This window comes from Schistocerca nitens, chromosome 4 (assembly GCF_023898315.1).
Source record: "Schistocerca nitens isolate TAMUIC-IGC-003100 chromosome 4, iqSchNite1.1, whole genome shotgun sequence".
Lineage (NCBI taxonomy): Eukaryota > Metazoa > Arthropoda > Insecta > Orthoptera > Acrididae > Schistocerca > Schistocerca nitens.
This window is the reverse complement of record NC_064617.1, coordinates 374,025,037-374,050,105: the sequence shown is the minus strand read 5'-3', so window position 1 is coordinate 374,050,105 and position 25,069 is coordinate 374,025,037. Positions and strand designations below refer to the sequence as shown.

Genomic DNA, 25,069 nt, shown 5'->3' with positions numbered 1-25,069 from the left:
TAGTACAAGGCAAGTAAGCATTGCTGAAGACTTCGAGACTTCCTACCTTCAGTGACCTACATCTGTGCTAGTTGGAAACTTCACAAGCTGTTGACGTTTAACAGATTATTGTAGTTGATGCAAATGTATGTCAGTGTAAGTTTAGGACTGTCTTAATGTTTTCAGTGTATACAATTTATAATTTTATATTTTCCTGTTCTTACAGTAATGTCAAATAAAGGCAATATACTTCTGTGAATAATCATGACATGTGCAAGGAGATACTCTCAGGAGAGGATATGAGGAGGGCTGACAAAAACAGTGTAATACTCTGAGCAACTATTTTATTAAAAACCAATATAACTTCTGTTATTCAGACTTTAGTTTACAAGCGTTTATATATTAGTCTCCATTACAATAACAGTAGCATTTTCTACTATACTGATGCAACATTAGCAAATATTCCAGGCACATCTGCGGCTGGGAAAATTAACCGCACTGTATGACTTACATGTCACTAGTTATACATATACTCCAGCGGAATGTCAGATATTTCGGCATTCATTCACATGCGCCATTGATGTTAGAAAATGATTCTTCGAAGAACCAGCGTGAAGGACAAGCGAACAAACTGATTGACATACAGCTTTCCACTACGAAGTACACAGAATTAAACAACAGTTCTCTGGCTCATCACACATTTACCTCAAATCAACTCACTCACCTAAATGTATACTCGCATGTTACAAATATAATTCTTCTGAATTAATCACATTTTAAGTTTCAGATCTGATATGCTTCCACACAAAAACATACAAACATTCCAGCCCTCGTTTTGTTGTAATGCGCAGTATATAGCAAATAAAGCTTACCTCGTATGACACGGACATATCAAGATATGTGATCATACTAGAACTCAACAAACACCAGCGTCTCCTGACAAACAGCTGCTTCTTTTTTCAAAACTATACCTACGAATATCCACTTATGTACCTGAGTTCACAGTAACTGATACAATATGCTATGCAAAATAACATTACACACGATAATTAATGTACTCGAAACTAAGCTAAGAACTTTACAAGGGAGTAACAGCAGTTGTTATTCGCCAAGTATGGCAAAGCAAACCATACGTAACTCATTTTATATGCGCTTGTGAACTGAATGTAAATTAATTATTTTGTGTTGTAAACACGAGCTGATGATTGTTGAACAAATCTCGTCCTACAGATTTCTATTTTTTCCACCATAAGAAACACACATGAAGACCAGATCACGGAAGAATATTGTGATATGTATTTTCTTATTATTGTACATCACATGTAACACTGTAAGCGATTCCATTAACATTTGTGAAAGCATTTCCAAGCAAATTTCTTCATTTTTGTTGTCCTATCTTCGAGATATTCTATTACCACTGTCTCAGATTGTTTCTTCTACACCTTAAGAAGAAAACTGTTCCTTATAGTCACTTTTACAGTCCATTAAACGTAACTTTGGGAAATAGTTCCACTTCCAACCGCCACAATCAAATTTTGGTTACACTTAGTGTATACCCCAACAAACACTTTTATTATATTTTGCTTACAAAATTTATGCATGTTATCAGTGTTAAAGGAATCGCAGCTTACCTTTCAAAGCCTAAAAAGCTTCCATGTACAAACTATTTACACGATGTCTCTGTCAGGAGCTCAACGATTTACTACAACACAAGGACCTCAGTGGTCTCTTAGTTGGTTATCCACTGAAACTCCTGCCGCATAAGTATTCAGTGATGTTTCCAACTGTTTGCTGAAACAAGAGACATTGTTTTACTTTATTATCTAGTTACGTACACGTGACTAGACGTTTTACAGTCTGATTTATTAATGTTTCATTTTATAAGTTAAAGTGTGCTATTTCTCTCACCTTTATAATACACTTCACGATACATGCTTGGACAGTACTTCCCGGACTGAAAAGAGAAACCGTGCATGAGACCCAACTCTTTAAACGAGCGTTAAATATTAAATTAAGAGTAATTTTACATTATTTAATTTCTAGTACCCTATCCGTCTGACTGTAGACGAATTTCGTATTCATATTTCATCTTATATTTCAAAACTGTAAACAAGTACATTGGTCTATATGTACTGCTACACACATAGCGTAAAAGAACACTTTGGTTTAACGGCTTTTGCAACAAATGCTAAAGTTGATTAACACAAGACAACATATAGTGTGTGAGGGTTGATATTCATCATCTTCATCAACAGCAGATGTAGGATTAACCAGTTTTGACTTATTGCTGAAGAAGGGATCGTCTAAAATTCTCCGCATGTTGCAACCTTCAGGATTAATTACCTGCCCACTCCTTGACGACTGGTTCTCATATGTGGTTTAGTGGCCTGTTAGATTGTTTTCTATTGCAAGGAAACTAGCAGAGAACCTACTTAATCTGGTTTTAGAAATTAGCTCTTGTTAGACGCTGAGGTGACGAAAATCATGGTCTACCTCCTAATATCGTGTCACACCTCCTTCCTCCCGACGTAGTGCAGTAGCTCGACATGATATGAACTCATCAAGTCGCTGGAAGTCTGCTGCGGAAATACTGAGCCATGCTGCCTCCATAGCCACCCACAATTGCGAAACTGTTATTGGTGCAGGATTTTGTGCACGCACTGACCTGTCGATTACGAGCCATAAATGTTCGATGGGATTCATGTTGGGCGATCTGCGTGGCCAAGTCACCCGCTCTAATTGTCCAAAACGTTCTTTAAACCAATATCGAACAGCTATGGCCCGATGCATTGTCACCAACAAACATTCCATCGCTGTTTCGGTACATGATGTCTATGAATGGTTTCAAATGGTCTCCGCGAAGCCGAACATAACCATTTCCAGACAATGATCGCTTCAGTTGGACCAGAGGACCCACCATGTAAACACAGATCACTCCGTTAGAGAGCCAACACCTGCTAGCAATGTACATTGTTGACAACCTGAGTCCATGCCTCCGTGAGGTCTGCGCCACCTTCTACCTTTGGCATCAGCTCTAGCCAACCGAAATCGTAACTCATCTGACTAGGCAACGGCTTTCCGGCTATCAAGGATGCAGCCGATGTGGTCACGAACCAAGGAGAGGCGCTGCATTCGATGTCGTGCTGTTACCAAAAGCACCCACGTCGGTCTTCTCCTGCCATAGCCCATTAACACCAAAACCCGCCGCACTGTCCTAACGGATAATTTCTGCGATTATTGCCCGCAATGTTGCTTGTCTATCAGTGCTGACAAGTCTACACAAACGCCGCTGCAGTCGGTCGTTAAGTGGAAGCCGTCGGTTGCCCGTGGTGAGATGTAAGCCTGAAATTTGTTACTCTCATCACACTCTTGACACTGTGGATCTCGGAATATGGCATTTCCGAAACTGGATGTGCGATGTGCCTATCTCCAGTTTACATTCCGTGTTCAGTGTCTGTTAATTCCTGTTGCGTGGCCATAATTACGTCGACAACCTTGGCACATGAAAAACCTGGGTAGAAACGACAGCGCCGCCAATGCACTGACCTTTTGTACCCTGTGTACGCGATACTATCGCCGTCTGTATGGGTACATATCACTATCGCATGACTTTTGTCACCTCAGTGTATGTTCTCACTACTCTATTCCCGTGTCATAAAAATTGCTTTGAATTATCTGTCTATCTACTATCATCTGAATTACCTATCTTCCTGTAACTTCTCCCCCATATTTTGCATTTGTGATTCACATTTTCATTTGCTTGAAATAGATAAGGCGTAAATATGTAATTCACTCGCATAGAATTTTATGTACAATACAACCTAGAGATGTAAATCAGAACGGAAGATCACACGTGAGAAGATTCCTGTTAGCTGTAGATTTACTAACATTGTGCCTGATTCTGCATGAAGGCATGTTTAACAGATAAGACGAGGCTATAGGCCAAATCAGAGATAGAAGTATATATAGCTTACAGAATCCAAAACGCAACATTAGCTGAACAACCTAAAGGAGATGGAAATCAAACTATGTAACCAATGTGGCGTCTCTAATGGAGATCATACTTACGAATCCAAGACTTTTTCTTTTCTTTTCTGAAGTGGTTGCATGAGCTGCAATAACATCTTTTACTTTTTATTATATACTGCAAGAATAATTACTGACATGTTTGTGGCGAGTTTGGCAACAATACTGACTGTAGCTTAATACAGACATTAAGCAACGCATTTCCAACGAACTGGCGGATTTGAGAAACTGTTATAGGTTTTTACCTCTTCAATAAAGTTTCATAAGAACAGATCACGTTTCAGGAGGTGATACCTTCGTTATGTCAAATGAAAAGATCACATGTCAACAGATGATACCTTGGTTATGAAGGAAGAGAGAGATTCATGTTGAGTTAAAATTATTAAGCACCATACTTTCTTCAGTATCATATTGGTAACAGGCCCAGGACATCTCTCTGCTGAAGAAGGCACCAGACGCCACATCCATATAAGTATATAGTTCTGGCAATATCGGCCATGACCTTCTTCTTCTGTGAGGATGCACACATATTCCCCGAACTCTTACGGGACTTGGTAAAAATGTCTTCCACGAGTAATGAGTGTGTTTGGGTGGGACACTACGAATGTGGTGTGTGGTCTCGCGGGAGGCATGCGCGAGATAGTCCCTGCAGTCGAACTGTCCTCTGTGCCCTCGGTGGCTCAGATGGACAGCCGGCACGGTAGCTCAGCGTGTTCGGTCAGAGGGCTGTGTGCTCTCTGTAATAAAAAAAACTGAGTCAAGGAATGAACGATGAACTTGAATGGATGTCTTGTGATGTCCGCCCAGACCAAACGCAACGAGCAATACCAAACAAAATGAAAAATTAAAAGATGGATACAGCGTCTGCCATGTAAGCAGGGGATCCCGGGTTCGAGTCTCGGTCGTGGCACACATTTTCTCCTGTCGCCGTTGATATATATCAACGCCCGTCAGCAGCTGAAGGTATTAATATAATTCTAATTATCTAGGTAGGTTAGTACCAGAGAGAGTGAAAAGAAAAATAAAATTATGTATATGTAGATAACAATCATGCATACGATTTGAATATAGGACTATTTCCTTTTAAACTAAGTGCAAGGCAATATCAACTTCTAGGTATGTTTGTCAGAAACCAGACTGCCCTTGGGATCTAGGAGAAGAAATATGTCATGGCCTGTTTCATTGCACATACTAGGAAATGCAAACAGATAGTCTCGTTAAAACACTGCATAATCGTGCACAGTATGTATCCTACCTGCAAGGCCAATGACATTACTGAATAAGAAAAGATTCCCTATGTATCAAGAGATATACCAGTAAGTGAACTATATTGGTGTCAACGTGCAGTTATATGGTTGTTATTGTACATACATGTTCTGTCTATATGTAGTTATAGCTTCATGAAAAACGTTTGTAATGTGTGTGTGTGTGCGTGTGTTTATGTTTGTGTGTGTGTGTGTGTGTGTGTGTTAGTGTGAATGAATGAAAGGACGGGAGAGAGGGAGGCATGAAAATTAATTTTTTTTTGCCTCTGAGGTCACTTTAATCCCAATGGCAATTACTCTATTGGTTGTAGTATCGACAAATATACAAGCCAAATACAAATTAAAATAAAACAATAACCCGCCCAGGTACCTCTATAGACAGGAGCTGGAGACGCCGTTAGATCCCCATGTTACTCAAGGTCAGCAAATAATTTCCACCATTTGGTGTAACTGGCTTTACGAAAAGCAAGTCATTTTCCTTAAGAGTCTACAGTAAGCTGAAACACTAAACCCCTATCAGCAGTACTACTAGCTTGACATCTGAAGATACGAAACGTACAGAACTACAGTGAAGTTTTTAAGTAATGATAGCTTGCCCGTATAACTTATTCTCTACTGCCGCGAATTGCTCTTGCACCCTGATATGGAATGTCAAATGATTGTGCATAATGTCCTTTGTTCTTCAGTCTTTTCCTTACGGGAATCATTGGATAACCAGAAGATTACTTATTATCCTACTTCAGATCAAATTAGCATTTTTGTGTACAATTATTTACCTTACCTTTCAAGTTATTCGATAATAGCTACTATGATTTGTTGTGATCTCTTGTGGGGTGTTACACGGACTGTAAAACTGTACACATTTATGTCACCAATACCTGCACTATCCATGTAGATAGATACTGTCTGAGTGGTATGAACTTAAAAAGCCAATAACAATATCTAAATCAATAAAACGTAAAGTATGACCTTAACAGTGTTATTTGTAGGGACTTACGGAATGTAGTTGTTGTTAATGCAGAACCTATTCGTTGTAATCTCTGCGGAAATTATTTTTTTGCCGTACACGTCACATAAATTTGTTATACTTCACGTATATGAAATCTACTAGGCGATTTCTGTTCAATGATTTATCACACGCAACGTAATCGTCATCAGTAATTGCTAGCGCTTAATACACATTTACATTTGTGGAAATTACATCACCAAGAAATATAGACGTCTGTTATGAATTGTCATATTGTGAAACACAAGCATGTGAGCTTGTAAATGTAAATACAATAATTTGTTAGGTGAAGATTTTTTACATCACCAGATTCGTCAACGTATTGCGATCTTCACTTGTGATACTTAAACCACTAACTGTTTTGTCATATAAGACAAGTCGTACACTCTGAACATCGCTAAATCGTATAAAATGTGTTTCGTGATGTTCAAAGAGCGTAACTTGAACTTTTATTATTATTCCTTTCTTTACTCATCTTTCTTTATGGTTCTGCGATTCGTACTTCACCTACCCACTTAATTGTTAACATCCTTTTTGACTGTACATTTAAAAAAGATGTTGCTTCTTCACTTTCTGATTTCCGATGGTTCAAATTTTACAGACATCCAACTCTGTTAGTGGTTTAATAATCTCACGTGAAGATGATAGTAAATTACCGAAACCAGTAATTCTAGTATTGCTGAGGCGGTCTTTATTTACAAGTAATAAATTGTTGTGCAGGTTGACTCACCTAACACTTACGCCGTAGATATTTCCGACATGGAACGAGCTATCGACATGTGGCTTTCACAGAAATGAATTACAGACAATGACGTGTATTTGCAGCTAATAGACAAATTTAGGGATTTTTACGAAATTGCAGTTCCTCAGAGCAGTTATAAACTGTAAATGGGACAATATCTATTGACAGTAAAATCCTAAAAATAGTATAAATGAGAATATGAGTGGTGTTTGTTATAGGAAGCCAGTGCAAGTAGTTTACGATTTGTCGTATTGAGGACTTTGCAAACACAGACGATTGTTTGTTCCATCTTATTTCCTGGATGCTAAGCGACGACGCTATGTTTGTTTACATTGTGTTGGTACGCTACGACTGCACTGCGACGGTGCTGTCAGTAGAGGCCGTCAACTGTCGCCGTATTCCCGCTCGTTCTCGTAAGCGAGACTGAACAGCGAGAATGCTGCCTGCGAGATTATCGTGTTCCGAGAGCGCCGTCTCGATAACGAGGCGACCCGACACTCTCGGCTGGCCCCCCTCTGCGCCGCCGGTCGCATGGGGCTGTTCCCAACGCGGATCGTACTGTGTGCGGCTATCCGCGTTACAAGTATACTGGTGAGGAATATGCACATGTGACATGTCACAGTTGTGCTGGTATGTATGAATTCATTTTGGGAGAACCAAGACACATTTCGGTCGAACGATTCAAAACTGAGACATTCCAACAAATCCAGTCCACGTAATTATCAAAGTAAAGCTGCTAAAGTTTCCTGTAAAAGTGCTATCAGTGGTGGCATTCAGGTTACTCAGAAACTGTCATGAAACGGCGACAAGGGAAATTGTGAAACCTTATGATAAAGCAAGAGTTAACGACTATAAATTATTTTCTACATGAAGATGCGCTTATCGTGGGGTCTAAGCATTAACACGAAGTCATTTCGTGCAGTAGCAAGGAAAACTAGCCACCCACTTTCCTGCCTAGCATAGATATTTATGTTGAATTTTGTGTGTGTGCGTTTCGTACTTACGGTTGTTTTTAAAGTGACGTCTCATTTTACAAATGTTTCCTATTTCGTGTGTAACTTCGCACACGCAAGATTTCCTTTCGCGGAATTAGTTTTGAAGTTTATTGCATTTATGCTTGTGTTTATTTCTTCCTCTTTATTTAGCTATTATCCCACTGTTTCTTCACTCTTCGACGACTTAATACGGTTCATTGTATTTATTACGATCTCCGTCAGCATTGAAGATTGTCGTCAACTAGTGCAAGGTTGTTAACATATCTGTTTCAGAGTTAAGTTTGTAACGTTTACTGTCAAAGCTAATTGTGTAACTTTTGTTTTTTATTTTTATTTTGTTGTAGGCCCTAGTTCTATAAAAGATATTTCACTTTTGCAACAATGCTGTACAGGTAGAATGTTCGAGAAGGCAGAGGCTTTGGACTTGTGAACAGTCTTTCGCAGGCTCTGTAGCTACATACTTAGAACGCTTGAAGGAAACGACCACCTTCTGAGGTGCTCGACTTTTCAGGTCATAGGTGCTTAATGTATTAATCACTGTACGTAGTTACGGTTCGTTATCGTTTGATACCCTTCTATTAACCATCTCTGCCTTGCAATTTTATTTTTATATGCTGTGTTTTCTGACTGAAAATATACAAATCACAGCAACAGACATAAGAAAAACTACAAAAAGCCGGATCCACCTCTTTCTAAAGCTGAAAGAACCTTAAGATTACGATGCTTGAACTCAACAAAGAGAAATGCGTTATGGAATGATGTTCTGAGGTAACTCATCACTTAGAAAGAAAATACTGATTGCACAATAGAGAGCAGTAAAAATAATATGCTATGTTCACCCACGGAAATCATGTAGACACAACAATCTTCAAGGAGGTTGGCATTTTAACTGCGCCGTCAAAATACATATATTTGCTAATGACATTCGTTATAAACAGCCCATCACAGTTTGAGAAGAACAGTATTGTCCATAGGGAGAACACTAGAGGGAAAAAAGATCTTACCCATTGTTAAAGCTGTCAGTGGCTCAGAAAGGAGTTCAGTATGCAGCAACAAATATCTCTGATTATTTGCCCAATAACATAAAATGTCTGGCAGGTAGCGAAGTAAGTTCAAATCGTACCTAAAAATTAAAATATCTGGCAGGTAGCAAAGTGAGTTTTAAATCGAACTTAAAAATCACTTCTCCTGGACAACTCCTTCTGTTCCATTGAAGAATGTCTATTGAAAAGGTGGTAGCCAGAGAAAAAGAGACGCTCTTTCCACATAATTTCCATAAAACAATCATTCAAATGATCTATCGAACATTTAACTAACTGACCAACCAAAGACTGTTGTACCGGCAGTTGTACAATAGCACCCAAAAGAAAAACGATTTAAAGCAGCTGCTAAGGATGTGATCCACCTGCTAAACAGTACGTTGGAATAAATCTGTTATTTAGTGAAGAAGTAGCGTCTTATACACAACCAGTTTTCTTCTATTCAAGCGATGTAAACGACCGTAGTACACAATAATAAATTCATTTTATTAAAAGAAAGTATACATATTCAAAACGAATAATGTAGAATATAGTTTGGCAAATTAATCTGAAACCTTAATTCAGCAGTCCCATTTCTGAAGATATTGCACTGTTCTCTGTTCCCCTGTTAGTACCATAGTTACACAACAATTTACGTTACTCAGTATGAAGTACGTAAAATTCACTGCATAATTGTGCAGTCATTACTTATCACTACTCAATATTATATTTGATTACGTAAACATCTCAGAAAATCAGTTGTCAGTTGCCTTTGCTTCTGTGATTCAAATTTAGCTTATTTGGTTCTCTGATTGTTATGAATGATGAGAATATCATTAACGCGATCGGAATCAAGACAACTTCTTTTCTGAGTCAGTACCAACCTTGCTTTACTAAAATTTCTTTCACTCGAGGCAGGTATACAGAAAACCTCTTTGCTGAGTTTCGACAGGGCACACGAATTTGTTTTCCACCGTGAAAGAAGGTACGTGAACTCGTCGTTTGGACTCTCCATGTTCATATATTTCTCAACCTCAACTTTCGATTTTGAGGTGAATGTTCACCAATTTTGAGATTTTTTTTGTGGGAGAAGGCATGACATCTTTGGTTACGTTCGTATCAACAACGTTATTTAACATTTTTCGCACATCGTGATGAATTTTTTCTCTTCTTTCTTCGGGTAAAACTAATAGTTCCTTGAAACAGGGATGCAAGGACGTTGCCACGTAATGAATGTCATGTAGTTCATTTAGAACTTTCTGTTTTATAAACAATTCTGCCTTTTTCTTTAGCTTACACATTGTTACATCGTCGCTTCCAGCTTCGCAAAGACGTATCAGTTTCAAAATCCACGGCACTACAAATGGTAGTTTTGGCTCATTGTCTCCTTCCAAATCGTCCACCGAGCGAGGTGGCGCAGTGGTTAGACACTGGACTCGCATTCGGGAGGACGACGGTTCAATCCCGCGTCCGGCCATCCTGAATTAGGTTTTCCGTGATTTCCCTAAATCGCTCCAGGCAAATGCCGGGATGGTTCCTTTGAAAGGGCACGGCCGACTTCCTTCCCCGTCCTTCCCTAATCCGATGAGACCGATGACCTCGCTGTGTGGTCTCCTTCCCCGAAACAACCAACCAACCAACCAAATCGTCCGTGCCCTCTTTGAAAACCTTCAGAAATTGAATAACGCTTTCCACAGTCGCATTCTGATACGACGCCATCATCTCGTGTTTGACTGAATCACGCAAAACGGTTTCTACTTGGTCTCTCTGTGATTGGAATGAGTATAACATCATGTACTCACTGTTCCACCTGGTTTCTACATCATGGTGTAAGGTTTTATCTAATCTCGCGACTAAGCCAGATCGCTTCATGAAGCCTACTAGTTTGCGTACAGTCAGGATAGAGTCATACACTCCAGGAATCTCATCCATTAAGAAACCTTCATTGAATGTGTGCCTCAGTGCTGTATTAATACACTGCATCACACATGGGAGTCGTTTGTGTACTTCTAGTGCTTTCTTGATGTTAGCTCCCTGATCTGTAACGAAAGTAACCTGTCTTAGTTCCGAGGACGTTATCTGCAACTCTGCCATTTGTTCATATATTTCCGTAATGATATGTTCACCAATCTTGGCAACATCAGGAAACCTCGTTGTTAAGAGTACACTGTTTATCAGTTTCCATTTGTCCGTCGACTCATCAATATAGCTGGATGTGACAGTCAGGTAATGGGTCTTACGATAACTGTCTATCCACAGATCGCACGTCACTGAACACTTGTTTTTACCAATTGCTTCTTTCACTACTGAAGTACGTTCACTCCTGACTTGATCAGCCAATTCCTTAATATGTCGTGCTACAGTCCTTGGGGAAGGTAGCACGTCTTGGGCGGTGATTTGTCCATATTTTGCTCCTTTCTTGAGCTAAGCTTATGAATCCTTCACCAGTTACGAGATTAAATGGTCGGAGGTCTGTTGCACACATTAAAACACATTTGTCCCTAATAGAGATATTTTATCAGCACTGGCAGTTGCAACGCTTGACAAGTGTTGATTATCCTTACATTTATGTCTGTTCATTCCAGTTGTGCTTCCTTTGTAAGCAAGCAATGCTCCACAATTTCCATTTTTGCACTGAACGTAAAGCTGGAAGATGTGTATCTCTTTCAACAACCACCTGCAACAGTCGTGATAAACACCTTCATGTATGTTTCGCGAAGACAATTTTTCTTTTCGTTTACGGACACAACAAACGTATCAATTCATTAAAAAATGCTAGACAAACGAAGCTATTCGATTAAACAAATCACGTATCGAATTCGAAATCTCTATTCTGTAGTTACTAACAAGGGAACCTCCCCATCGCACCCCTCTCAGATTTAGTTATAAGTTGGCACAGTGGATAGGCCTTGAAAAACTGAACACAGATCAATCGAGAAAACAGGAAGAAGTTGGGTGGCACTATGAAAAAAATATGCAAAATATACAAACTGAGTAGTCCTTGTGCAAGATAGGAAACATCTAGGAGAGTCCGAGTTCAGGAACGCCGTGGTCCCGTGGTTAGCGTGACCAACTGAGGAACGAGAGGTTCTTGGTTCAAATCTTCCCTAGTGTGAAAAGTTTACTTTCTTAATTTTGGAAAGTTATGGTCTGTCCGTTCGTTCATTGACGTCTCTGTTCAGTGTAATAAGTTTAGTGTCTGTGTTTTGCGACCGCACCGCAAAACCGTGCGATTAGTAGCCGAAAGGACGCGCCTGTCCAATGGAAACCGAAAACATTTGATTGCAAGGTCATAGGTCAACCGATTCCTCCACAGGAAAACACGTCTGATATATTCTATACGACACTGGTGACGGCATGTGCGTCACATGACAGGAATATGTCGTCGACCCACCTAACTTATACACTTGGTGAATGGGTAAAAAGATTCTTCTACCTTGCCCAATTTAGGTTTTCTTGTGGATGTGATAATCACTCCCAAAAAAGTGTGAAAACATAAGAGTCTGTCACATAAACTGCAACAAATGAATGCAACAGTTTCACAGTCGCACAGTTTTGTCTGTGCTCTGTCAAAACATGTTTTTAACGTTTTGAAATTTTTCCGTGTGTAGACCGTCAAATACTGCATATGTCCAAGCAAATCTGAACATGTCCTGGAATTTTGGAGAGCGAAGTTGATTATATGTGAGTGCCAGAACTTTGATAATTGTCTGAAAATAAAAAATTAAAATGTTCTCCCCCAGGGAAGACTTGAACCATGGACGTATCGTACCGCAGCTGCACACGCTAACCACGGGACCAGGGGTTTACATCTACCTGGATGTTGCATATCTTGCACATGGACTACTCAGTTTGTATATTTTGCTTATTTTTTCATAGTTCCACACAACTTCTTCCTGTTTTCTCGATTGATCTGTGTTCAGTTTTTCAAGGCCTATCCACTGTACCAACTTATAACTAATTCTGAGGGGGGTGCGATGGGGAGGTTCCCTTGTTAGTAATAATTCAAGGGCTTCCTTAAATTTTTCCCAACTGGAACTGGCACTCCTTACTCCCACTTTATTTATCAGAATGTACGTCCCATCAGCAAGTTTCTTCAACACATCATCTTTTGTGATGGTAGTCATTGCATTGGTCCCGGTTCCGGAACCACTCATGCTGGGTTTAGTCCCGTGTCAGTTTACTGCCTACCGCTACGTTACGATAATGCGAGTCTCTCGGCCAGCTCGCGCTCTCGCAGTCTCGGGCCGGCACTTGCCCTATTCGACAATCCTCGTGTCAGCTCAGTTCCGTAGCGTGACGTCAGTCATCCCCACCTGACGCGCCTGTGCCAGCGATAATGAGCCGCCTACTCAGCGAGGAGCGAGCGAGACTGAGCAGCGTTTTGACGTGCTCTAGCTGTCAGTTATTGTGTGATAGTGTACGCCCTGAGGTAACCGAAGGGGTATTGAGACAGTTATTTGTGAACGTCTTTAAAGAATTTCGTGTAAGTGTTAGTGTAACGCCTGAAATACTCAACAGAACAAAAGTGTGATTGGAGAGGAGGCTGAATGTAACGTTCTGGCTGTTCCAGCAGTAAACCAGCAAAATAAATTGCACGAGGAAGCGGCATGAATCAGGCATTTGTACATAATAAGCGTTCTCCATCGTCGTAAATTCCATCCCTATCACACCTCTCTCGATCAAGTGCTGCATGCAAATGATTTTGGGAATCGTGTAAAATTTTGTACATGGGCATTAAAATACGTTGCTCCGGACATGTTATGTATCTTTTTGACGGATGAGGGAACGTTTGTTGATCATGGCGAACTGAAGCATGCCCTACATGCCCGTCGGCTTCGTCTGGTGGACGTCAGCTTCCATGGAGTTTAAACGTGTGCTGTTGAATAATGTACCATCACCTCATAGGGCTGTTGTTCATGGAGGGAACACTGAATTCACACAAGTATCTCAACCTTCTAACGTATCATCTTCCACTGATTTCAGAAGATGTTCCCCCACAGATGTTCGCCAGATCTCACGCCACTGGATGTTGTTCTACTAGGAAAGCTGGCACACACTATCTGCAGAGACATACCAGCGACAGCAGATGATACGAAACGACGAATTACTGTGCTTGCGCTGCAATCGCCGTTGAAATACTAGGACGTTGTACGGCAGAGTGCAAGCTTCTACTGACGCTGGTAGATGTCATTTTGAGAACCGGCTTTGGGCTACATTGGTTCTTTACGTGTCAGACCCCACACAGGTGATGTATTCAATTGTATTTATCTTTCGTTTGTTCTAGACAGTGTCCAATTTAACAGCATGACACCTCTGGAGATATATTAACATCTGCGTAGGCCAGCACGTGTGCACCCATGTCTATTTCACAATCTTTTGTGCTGTCACATGGAACAAACAACTGTCGTATTTGCAATCAAAAAACAAAGATTATCTCGTAAACCACCCCCAATAGACTCCTGCAACAAACACCACTGATATTCTGATTTACTCTACTTTGATTTTGATTCTATCAGTAGGCATTGTTCCATTGAAATATTTGTACCTATTTGTAAATCAATACATATTAGAAACTGATAACACTCAGTGTATGGGCTGTAGAGATGCGCCCATAAAATGTTCAAATATGTGTGAAATCTTATGGGACTTAACTGTTAAGTTCATCAGTCCCTAAGCTGACACACTACTTAACCTAAATTATCCTAAGGACGAACACACACACCCATGTCCGAGGGAGGACCTGAACCTCCGCCGGGACCAGCCGCACAGTCTATGACTGCAGCGCCTTGAGACCGCTCGGCTAATCCCGCGCGGCTGATGCGCCTATACATAACATAACTATCTGTGAAATCCGCTTACCAATGACGTCTTCCATTTCTGAAATATTTGAGGTGTAAGTTTTGTGTGATTCACCCTGTACAAAGATACACTTGCTGGAAGTCAACTACACTCTATAGTTTCGACTGATTTTGAAATCGTTAGTAACGTGATTGAATTGAAGTTGTTCTCCCTCTTTTCTTGCTCTGCGCTACTCTTTTCAATCCCCATGGAACCTCAATACCAGCCAAAATCTGTTCTGAATACTCTAAATCTTGGGCTGCCTCTACTACATTTCACACTTGCAACTCTTTTCACTTCCAGGATCACTATTTCTAGATGCCGGAAATGAGGTCCCACTAAATCTCCTTTACAATGTTAACTTTTTTCTTTCACATCTTGACTTATATTTTCCTTTCGTACGTAAATTCGTATTTCATAGATTCCCTTAATTTTTAACATTCTTTGCCGGTCCCAAATTACAGATACTCGCCGTTTCTTCATTTTCTGCTTTGCGATGGTTCAAGTTTCGCATCCATCAAACGCTTTATTCCAGAAAAAAACTTTCAGGGACTTATTCCTCATTAACCTGTGGGTTATCTGATACAGACAAAACTCTTTTATTGACAAAATCTTTAATCGTCCACGTTAATGTACTTCTTCGTCCTTCTTTGTTAGGGATAATCTGTGTAACCTTGGTTTCTGTATAAGGAAAAAATCTTATACTGTTCCACTGATGTGTCTTCCGAAATTTTTGTGCTAAACAACTCATTATTTCCCTCCATACCCCTGTCCTTCACCTTGGCCTTTGTTTGATTGTCCTGAATAAATATTTTGTGCTAAGTAAACTGTCCATTTGGCTCGACAACAATGCAGAACAGTAAGGATCACGGAAATGTACTGAAAATTTTATTTCCGAATTCAGTGTAGGCTGATGATCCTATATTCTACAGTTACAGCCTTTAAATGTCATGGTACGGAATCAAAAAAGGGTTTAGTATGTAACACGTTTTTATTTCGTTGTCTGTGGTCGTTGACTTTATTCTAATATAAGAGGCTCCAAATTACGATCATTTTGTAGTTACATGCTGGTTGCAAAGGAACACGTCAATGGAGAAGCAAAGCAGCCTCACTATGTCAATAAAATCTCGTCAGATATGTTCCTGGCAAACGTCCCTCCACTTGGTTTGTTTGCACGACCACAAAATATTAACAGTCGTTGCTGAAGAGCCATAAATAAAATAGGCTACTAGTCATTTCCCACTAGGTTAAACAGCTATGTGAACTAAGAAAGCAAGGATTGGCGTCATTTCTTGAAGCAGGCTTGCAATTGGTCAATGTCTTTCTCCGCTATACCGCACCACCCAGGTTGAAGGATTGCCGTAACGTGTAAAGGAATAGTTCTTAGGTGCCCATATAAACATAGGTTCCCTTTATTATAAGGTTTATTTATTGCATTCGGTAGTATATGTCAATACATTCAATCTGAATTTAAATGTTTCTATATATTTGTATTTATATTGCTACGGTCGCAGGTTCGAATCCTGCCTCGGGTATGGATGTGTGTGATGTCCTTAGGTTAGTTAGGTTTAAGTAGTTCTAAATTCTAGGGGACTGATGACCTCAAAAGTTGGGTCCCATAGTGCTCAGAGCCATTGGAACCATTTTGTATTTATATTTGCTGTAACAGAGCCTTCTTTCAAATGTTGAAACTGGACACTCGAGTGATAGGGTTGCTGCCGGAGATATCGTTGACGTGGCGGCATGACTGTTGGGTTGGTATTTGGGGTGAAAAGACCAGATAAAATATTCGATTCAGATGAAAAGGAAAGGAGTCATGGACAAAACTGATTCTTTTTTTTTAAAAAAAAATTATTTTTGGGGATCCATTGCCTCCAGATGTTTAATAAACATAACTTGGTCCTTAGTAGGCTGTAACGTGATTTTTATTTAATCTTGCGATTAGCTGATTTCGACTAGTTGTCAGTGTCAAGCACTCGTAAAATCAACGGGGAAAAGCAGTACATTGTCTGCATACATTGCGTGTATAACTAACACTTTACACACCTCACATTTAGATCTTAATGTGTAATGTTTTGGGCGGCAATAATGATGGAACGGCGGGTCCCTCTGATTCCCATGTACGGCAAGTTGACTGGTACTCGACACCTTCAAGATGTCCTACAAACGACTGTAATGCGTTACAGACGTGCAGTCGGTGACAACTTCATCCTGGTCGATGGCAATGCAAGATCACACTGTACTCTAGGAGTGTCTCGATATCTTCAAAAAACGCGACATCAATCGACTGCATTGGCCAGCACAGTACCTAGACAGGAATCAACAGGGCACGCATTGAACCTGTTGAAGGTGGCCATTGCAAACGTCCGAATAGGCCTAACAATCTTCAGGATCTCACCGAAGATGCCACTGAGGAATGGTACCTCATACACCAAAATAAACTTGACGGTTCATCTAGAGTAAGACCCGCAGAGTGTGTGGGGAGGAGGACATACTCGCTGCTAGAGACTGGTAATCATCATCGTGAGATGAAGATTTTCAGTTTTTGTTTTTAAGATGTACACTTATGAGAGAGATTGCTTTCTTTTGTGATGAATTATTGTAACTAATCTAAATCTTTCTTGTTTTCAGAAGGAATCATATTTTTTATGCTAATAAGGTACTGTACAAATCTCAGTGGGTGTACTGTAAGAAGTCATTGGAGTGCACTCAATGATATTCTGTACTTTGTTGCGATGTGTATTTCATTTAGAAAATCCTAAGGATATCCAAGACATGCACCACCTTCTTTTAGACTATTATATACCCATACAATATCATTTTGCAGGAAATGATTCCGAATCTGGAGACATAACAGAAACAGGACCCGTAGAATCGGATGCAGATAATGAAGTTCATGGGCAGAAGGGTCATGGAAGTTATTACTTTAGTGAGTACAAAACACAAGATAGAACTAGTATTAGTGATAACAATGAAAAGGGAAAACTATGGTCCTCCTTTAGAATATGCACATATCATCAAATAGGAGTTCTGGAGAATCAGGATTAGAGAAAAAGCCAGAAATTGTATTTCACTATAATGACAACAGATTTGGAATGTCTGTTATAATTATCCGGGCTGTTATGCCGTGGTCGGTTGATGAATTGTGTCGATTCCCAAAGTTTCGTCTCCGACTGCGGAAGACATCTTCAAGGGGGTCCGTAGCTCAATGGAAGGTCCAACACACCCACTGGCTCGCTACTGACTGCCGCTAAATTCCGAGTCCGCGCGCTCCCACGCCGCGGCGTGACGTCACGTGTTTTGAAAACGTCAGTGCAATTGGCCGCTGTCCGTCGCCGACGATCGCCGTTGCCATCACCCAGTAGTGGACGGGTGGTAGACATCTTCTTTAACACCGGCATCCATATACCGTTTAATTTCACACCCTCCTCCTTTCGGTTGAAATTATTTGGGTGTTTAGCGATTTCGATTGCCTCCCTGTAGAGCCTTTCGTAATATCCGCTTGTGGCCGCTAGTTCTTGCGTCTCCTCGAAACGAATATTGTTGTTCCCTGGCTGGAAAGCATGCTCCGCAACAGCTAATCGTTCCGTTTCTCCTCTTCCACAATTTCCCTTATGCTCTTCCAAACGTTTAGAAACAGTTCTTTTAGTGGTACCCACATAAACATCACCACAGCTGCATGGGATTCTATACACTCCAGCTTTATCCAGTGGTTTGCGAGCGTCCTGGCAGGCTTAAGGTATTCCTGTATCTTCCTGGTGGGCTTGTAAATTACTTTAATATTACCATTCGTCAAGATCCTCCCTATCCTTTCCGTTATACTTTAAACAAACGGCAGGAAAACCTTAGATTTTGCAGTAGCCTGTACGTCTGTTATGATTTCTGCGTGGCTGCCTCAACGCACGTTTTATTTCGGCGGACGAATATCCGTTCTTCATTATGGCATTGTGGAGATGTTCCATCTCAGCGTCGAGCAACTCAGGTTCACAAATATTTCTAGCTCTGTCCGTTAACGTCTTGATAACACCCCGCTTCTGTTGTGGGTGGTGGTTCGAATCCCGGTGCAAATAACGGTCCATGTGCTTGGGTTTGCGGTATACTGAGTGGCCCAAACTACCATTTTCGTTTCTAAAAACAAGCACATCGAGGAAATGTAACTTGCCGTCTACCTCCTCCTCCATTGTAAACTTAATTCTCGAGTTTATACTGTTCAGATGTTCGTGGAACAGGCTTAGTTCCTCCCTACCATGTCGTCACAGCACAAACGTGTCATCCACGTATCGGAACCATACATTTGGTTTTTTGCTGGCAGTTCCTAAGGCCTGTTCTTCGAATTTCTCCATAAAGAAGTTTGCAATTACGGGACTTAGGGGGCTCCCCATAGCAACGCCATCCGTTTGCTCATAAAACTGTTCATTCCACTTGAAGTATGTGGTCGTCAAATAACACTTAAACGGTTCTGAAATATCGGCAGGAAAAATTCGAGCCATCTCTTCCAATACATCATTAAGTGGAACCATGGTAAACAGCGATACCACATCGAAGCTAACCAATATGTCCTCCGGCTGGACCACTATGCCATTCAATCTGCTGATGAAATGTGTCGAATTGTTTATATAAGAGTCCGAACGGCCCACATGTGGTTTTAGCAGCGTAGTCAAACACTTGACTAACAAGTAGGTGGGCGAACCAATGGCACTTAGTATTGGTCTTAACGGCACATTTTCTTAATGAATTTTGGGCAATCCATAAAGCCTCGGTGGTAGCGCAACCGAATTGTAGAGACCTTTCTGTACACTCTCTTCAATGGAGGACTTTTTTATTAACTGCGACACAGTTCTGAGAACGCTGTTAGTGGGGTCCTTATTCAGCTTCCTATATGCTTGCGGATCCAGTAGATCAGTAATTTTACTCCGATAGTCGGCCATATCCATAACCACCGTTACGCTTCCTTTGTCAGCTGGGAGAACCAAAATACTATCGTCGTCATTCAGTAGTTTTAAAGCTCTTCTCTCACCCACAGCTATATTACTTTTCGGCGGTTTTGCATTGGCTAATATTCTTACTGTTTCTATACGGATTTCTTCAGCTGTTACATAATCCACACTGCGAATTCCTACTTCTACACTGGCTATAATTTCTTCCGTGGGCATAAAACGCGGACTAACAGCAAAATTTCCTCCCTTGGCAAGCACAGGTGTCTCATCGTCAGATAACGAACGTTTGGACAAATTGATAACGGTCCGGGAATCGTCTCAATGCCGAAAAGTCTGATTAGGTAGCAAATTATGAAACTTCTTCTTCTGTCTATTAGACGTTGTCAACAAACGCTTTTTTAAGGACATTGTTAATTTTAATTTATGGTAGTTTGAAATTATGTAGTTTTGGCATGTAAATTGATTGTTTCTGAAGTCTATACAGTCTCTCCCCACCCTCCACCCCCTCCTCAACAGAACGTTATTCTTGAAAGCCACTCCTGTACCTATAAATTGTATCTGCTGCCAAGCTGAGTTACTTGTTCTTTCTTCTAGCCTGATACATGAATGAATTTATCGGGTGTCTGGACGATTATACATCGCTGCTTCTCTTATGGGGAGGGAAAACTGCAGGAGGTACCTTGTGTTTCGGCAGAAAGTAATACAGTTTCAGTGTTTCCTGTTCTGAGAGTTTCTACAACTCACGCTACATGGAAAGTATGGAAACTGATCATGTGTACAAGTACTCTTCCATTCTCTGCCACAGAATTAGTGGCTTGTCGTTCATCATGTACACTAGTGTGATCGAAAGTATCCGGACACCCCAAAAACATATGTTTTTCGTTATAGGTGCATTGTGCTACCACCTATTGCCAGGTACTCTATCTCAGCGACCTCAGAAGTCATTACATATCGTGAGAGAGCAGAATGGGGCGCTCTGCGGAACTCAAGAACTTCGAACGTCGTCAGGTGATTAGGTGTCAGTTGTCATACGTGTGTACGCGAGATTTCAACACCCCTAAACATCCCTAGATCCACTGTTTCCGATGTGATAGTGAAGTGGGAACGTGAAGGGACACTTATAGCACAAAATCGTATAGGCCGACCTCGTCTGTTGACTGACAGAGACTGCCGACAGCTGAAGAGAGCCGTGATGCTTAATCGAGACCATAACACAAGAATTCCAAGTTGCATTAGGATCCACTTCAAGTGCTATGACAGTTAAGCGGGAGGTAGGAAAACTTGGATTTCATGGTCGAGCGGCTGCTCAGAAGCCACACATCACGCCAGTAAATGCCAAACGACGCCTCGCTTGGTGTAAGGAGTGTAAACATTGGACGATTGAACAGTGAAAAAACGTTGTGTGGAGTGACGAATCACGGTACCCAATGTGGCGGTCCAATGGCAGGGTGCGGTTGTGGTGAATGCCCGGTGAACGTCATCTGCGGGCGTGTGTCATGCCATCAGTAAAATTCGGAGGCGGTGGTGTTACGGGGTGTTAGTGTTTTTCATGGAGGGGCTTGCACCCTTTATTGTTTTGCGTTGCACTATCACAGCACAGGTCTACAGTGATGTTTTAAGCACCCTCTTGCTTCCCACCGTTGAAGAGCAATTCGACGATGGCTACTGCGTCTTTCAGCACCATCGAGCACCTGTTCATAATGCACAGCCTGTGGTTATACGAGAATAATATGTCTATAATGGACTGTCCTGCACAGAGTCCTGACCTGAATCGAGAAAATACCTTTGGGATGTTTTGGAACGCCGACTTAATGCAAGGCCTCACCGACCGGCATCGATACCTCTCCTCAGTGCAGCACACCGTGAAGAATGGGCTGCCGTTGCCCAAGAAACCCTCCACCACCTCCAGCACCTGACTGAACGTATGCCTGCCAGAGTGGATGCTGTCATGAAGGCTAAGGGTAGGCCAGCACAATAAGAATTCCAGCATTACCGATGGAGGATGCCACGAACTTGTTAGTTATTTTCAGCCAGGTATCCGGATACTTTTGATCACGTAGTGTATGTTAGTTTACTAAGAAAGAATTTTTGTAAGATGAGCCACCGAAACTAAAAGGTCATCAGGCGATGATGCACCATACACTCTAGGGTATTTCGTGGTTTCTGGACAGTGGAACACAATGCAACAGCATGCGCGCATAGCAGAATGGTCCAAGCACTGCAGCGTCCAAAATCAGATTCTTCTATGACATGAGACATTAGTTCATTTTGGAGCCAACACTTTGGACGGAACCGTGAAGTCTGTTACGGCCATGTGTACATGATGACGGTTATCGAGTACTGTGATTACAGCGCATGATTTAGCATGTGGCCGGCCGGAGTGGCCGTGCGGTTCTAGGCGCTACAGTCTGGAGCCGAGCGATCGCTCCGGTCGCAGGTTCGAATCCTGCCTCGGGCATGGATGTGTGTGATGACCTTAGGTTAGTTAGGTTTAATTAGTTCTAAGTTCTAGGCGACTGATGACCTCAGAAGTTAAGTCGCATAGTGCTGAGAGCCATTTGAACCAAGCCATTTAGCATCTGTAGTTGTCATAGTGCAGGAGTTTCTGTTGAGTGATGATTCAAACGTTCAGGAGCTTCGACTTCTATATAAATTTTTCTCTATATACATTGTTCTTCTTAAATAGGACATTTAACAGCTTCTACAGTAACAGATTTTGTTCTGCATCCATTACTGCAAAAATTTCTACCAGTTCTTAATCTAATGAATAAATAAATAAATAACAACAGGACAAACGCGTGTTGTACTACAGTTTCATTCTTGGCTCAAAATGTTAACAGATTTAAACTGAATCACGTGTTGGTTCTGCGGCGTTGATGCTATGCTTGCTACATACACTCATGTTCAGAAAAAACAGAACACTTTCAACGACTAGACACAGGACGCTCATATTCACTGGACATTTATATAATGATAATCATTTCAGTAACCTCAGTTTAGCAGAGTCCTGTTGCCTATCAGGAACAGGGTCCGCCATGGGGCGTGACAACTTGTTTCATGCGTGATGGCATCGACGCGTATAAGGCACGAGTGGCGTCATGTGGTACAGCCATCCATGCTGCATTCACTTGGTTCCAAAATTCATGTGTGGTGCTTGGTATGAGTTCAGTGCACAGCACCCGTCATTTCACCATACTCCACACTTTTTAGATTGGCGATAAGTCTGCTGATCTGCTGGGTCAGGGAAAAGGCTGATATCCTGTGACATTAAGAAGGCACGAGTTTGTCCAGCAACGTGTGGTCGAGCATTGTCTCAATGAAGAATGGCGTCCAGGAAGGTGTGCAGAAAGGGTATGGCTACGGGTCACATGATGCCATTCACGTAGGTCACACTGGTCGCAGTACCCTGGACACACACCAACTGTGCCCCCTGCGGGTCCGGGGTAAGAATAGGCCCGAGGTATTCCTGCCTGTCGTAAGAGGCGACTAAAAGGAGTTTCAACCGTTTCGGCCTTCCATGTGATGGTCCCCCTTGGAGTATGACCTCCATTTTTTTTCAAAATTCTACAGAAGTACGAGCCTTTTGGGGAAGGACGCCTTACGTGGTGTACCACTGGTCCTCAGTGCACTAAGACCTTGGCACTCAGCATTTGTACCGGCGTTGTAACCATACCCACTATTCCTCAAATTGGGCCTAAATGCCTGATGGGTTGTACAAGTTACGCCCATAGTGCGTCCCCATCTGCACCTACGATCACGATGGACTTTCCCTGACACCAGAAATCCAGCACGGTAGCCAGCCCATTGTGGTGGGGTCGTCATGTACCCTCTAGGTTGTAGCCCCCTGACAACACAGGGATCGTACTGCCGATACCTGAGCTGCACCCTCCCCACGTCAGCCAAGGAGTAGATGCCCGTCTCCTTGGGGCATCAGGACTCCCGGCAACGGTCATCCTGCCAGGTGGCCCTTGCTGAGGCTGGGTGGCGCCTGTGGGGAGAGCCCCTGGTCGGAGTGGGTGGTATCGGGGCGGACGTTTTGCAGATGAAACGTCAACACGTATCAGGTCGCTCTGCGGCCGAGTCTTTCAAAAGGAAAGGTACTGACTCTAGTTCTGGTTCTCATGCCCTTTCCCCCTTGGCCACTCCCTGGGAGGAGGGACAGGCCCGCCGGCTTGCGGCGAAGTACTTCCCCCGCTATTTGGTCTGTTCTCGAACCGATGGGGGGACGTTCGCCACCTCCAAGCCCATGTTCTTTGTTCAGCACATTGAGGACATCTTCGGGGAAATCGAGGCTCTCAGTAAGATGCGTTCGGGGTCCGTTCTTATAAAGACCACCTCCGCCACACAGTCGGCGGCGCTCCAGGCGTGCGACTGCCTAGGGGATATCCCAGTGTCCATTGTCCCGCATCTGGCACTAAATAGGATGCAGGGGGTTATTTTTCATCGGGACCTCCTGCTGCAATCTGATGAGGAGCTCAGGGCCAACCTGGAGCGCCGAGGCGTGCATTTCGTCCGGCGAGTCCAGCGCGGCCCCAAAGACCGTCGCATCGACACTGGGGCCTTTATCCTCGCCTTCGAGGAGGACGTTCTCCCGGAGAAGGTAAAGGTGATGTGCTACCGGTGCGACGTGCGACCTTACGTCCCGCCTCCTATGCGCTGTTTTCGGTGTTTGCGCTTTGGGCACATGTCGTCACGGTGTGAGGCTGAGCCCCTTTGTGGCGATTGTGGATGTCCTCTTCGTGAGGAACATACATGCACCCCACCACCTCGGTGCGTTAATTGTCCTGGCATCCACTCGCCTAGATCCTCAGACTGCCCCGCATATCAGAAGGAGAAGAAGATACAAGAACTCAAAACTTTGGATCGTCTCTCTTATTCTGAGGCCAGAAAGAAGTATGACCGTCTCCATCCCGTGCCGTTGACCACTTCGTTTGCCTCAGTTGTGTCCCCTCCTTCCGCGGTATCCCCACCCCTATCCTGTCCCCCCTCCGCCTCCTCCCCCCATCCGGGGTCTCTGCCTCTGCCTCCGCCTCCCAAATCCCTCCCTTCCAAATCCTCCTCCCCCGTGGCCCCCGCCCCCTCTGCCCCAGGGGCCACCCTTCCTCCTCCTCTTGCCCCCTCCCTCCCGCCGCCTTCTGAGGCGTCCATCGGGGAAACGTTCCGGACCCCAGCTTCCGAGGTCCGGCGTTCCAAAACGGACCCCGCGCGTGAGGACCTTCTTCGGGTCCAGCCCACCACCCCTGTGCCTCCTCGAACTTC

General features: G+C 42.5%; 1 protein-coding gene across 1 annotated transcript in view; it reads right to left on the bottom strand.

Annotated features, from left to right (window-relative positions):
• Positions 1–340: 340 nt before the first annotated feature.
• The window catches only part of LOC126252317 (carbonic anhydrase-related protein 10), a 788,385-nt gene continuing 763,656 nt past the window's right edge, over positions 341–25,069 (bottom strand). The window contains exons 8-9 of the mRNA XM_049953202.1: positions 1,888–1,933; positions 341–1,770 (exon numbers count right to left, since the gene is read on the bottom strand). Of these exons, the coding sequence (XP_049809159.1) occupies positions 1,748–1,770; positions 1,888–1,933 (69 nt within the window). The 3' untranslated portion in view covers positions 341–1,747. The remainder of the gene's footprint in view (positions 1,771–1,887; positions 1,934–25,069) is intronic.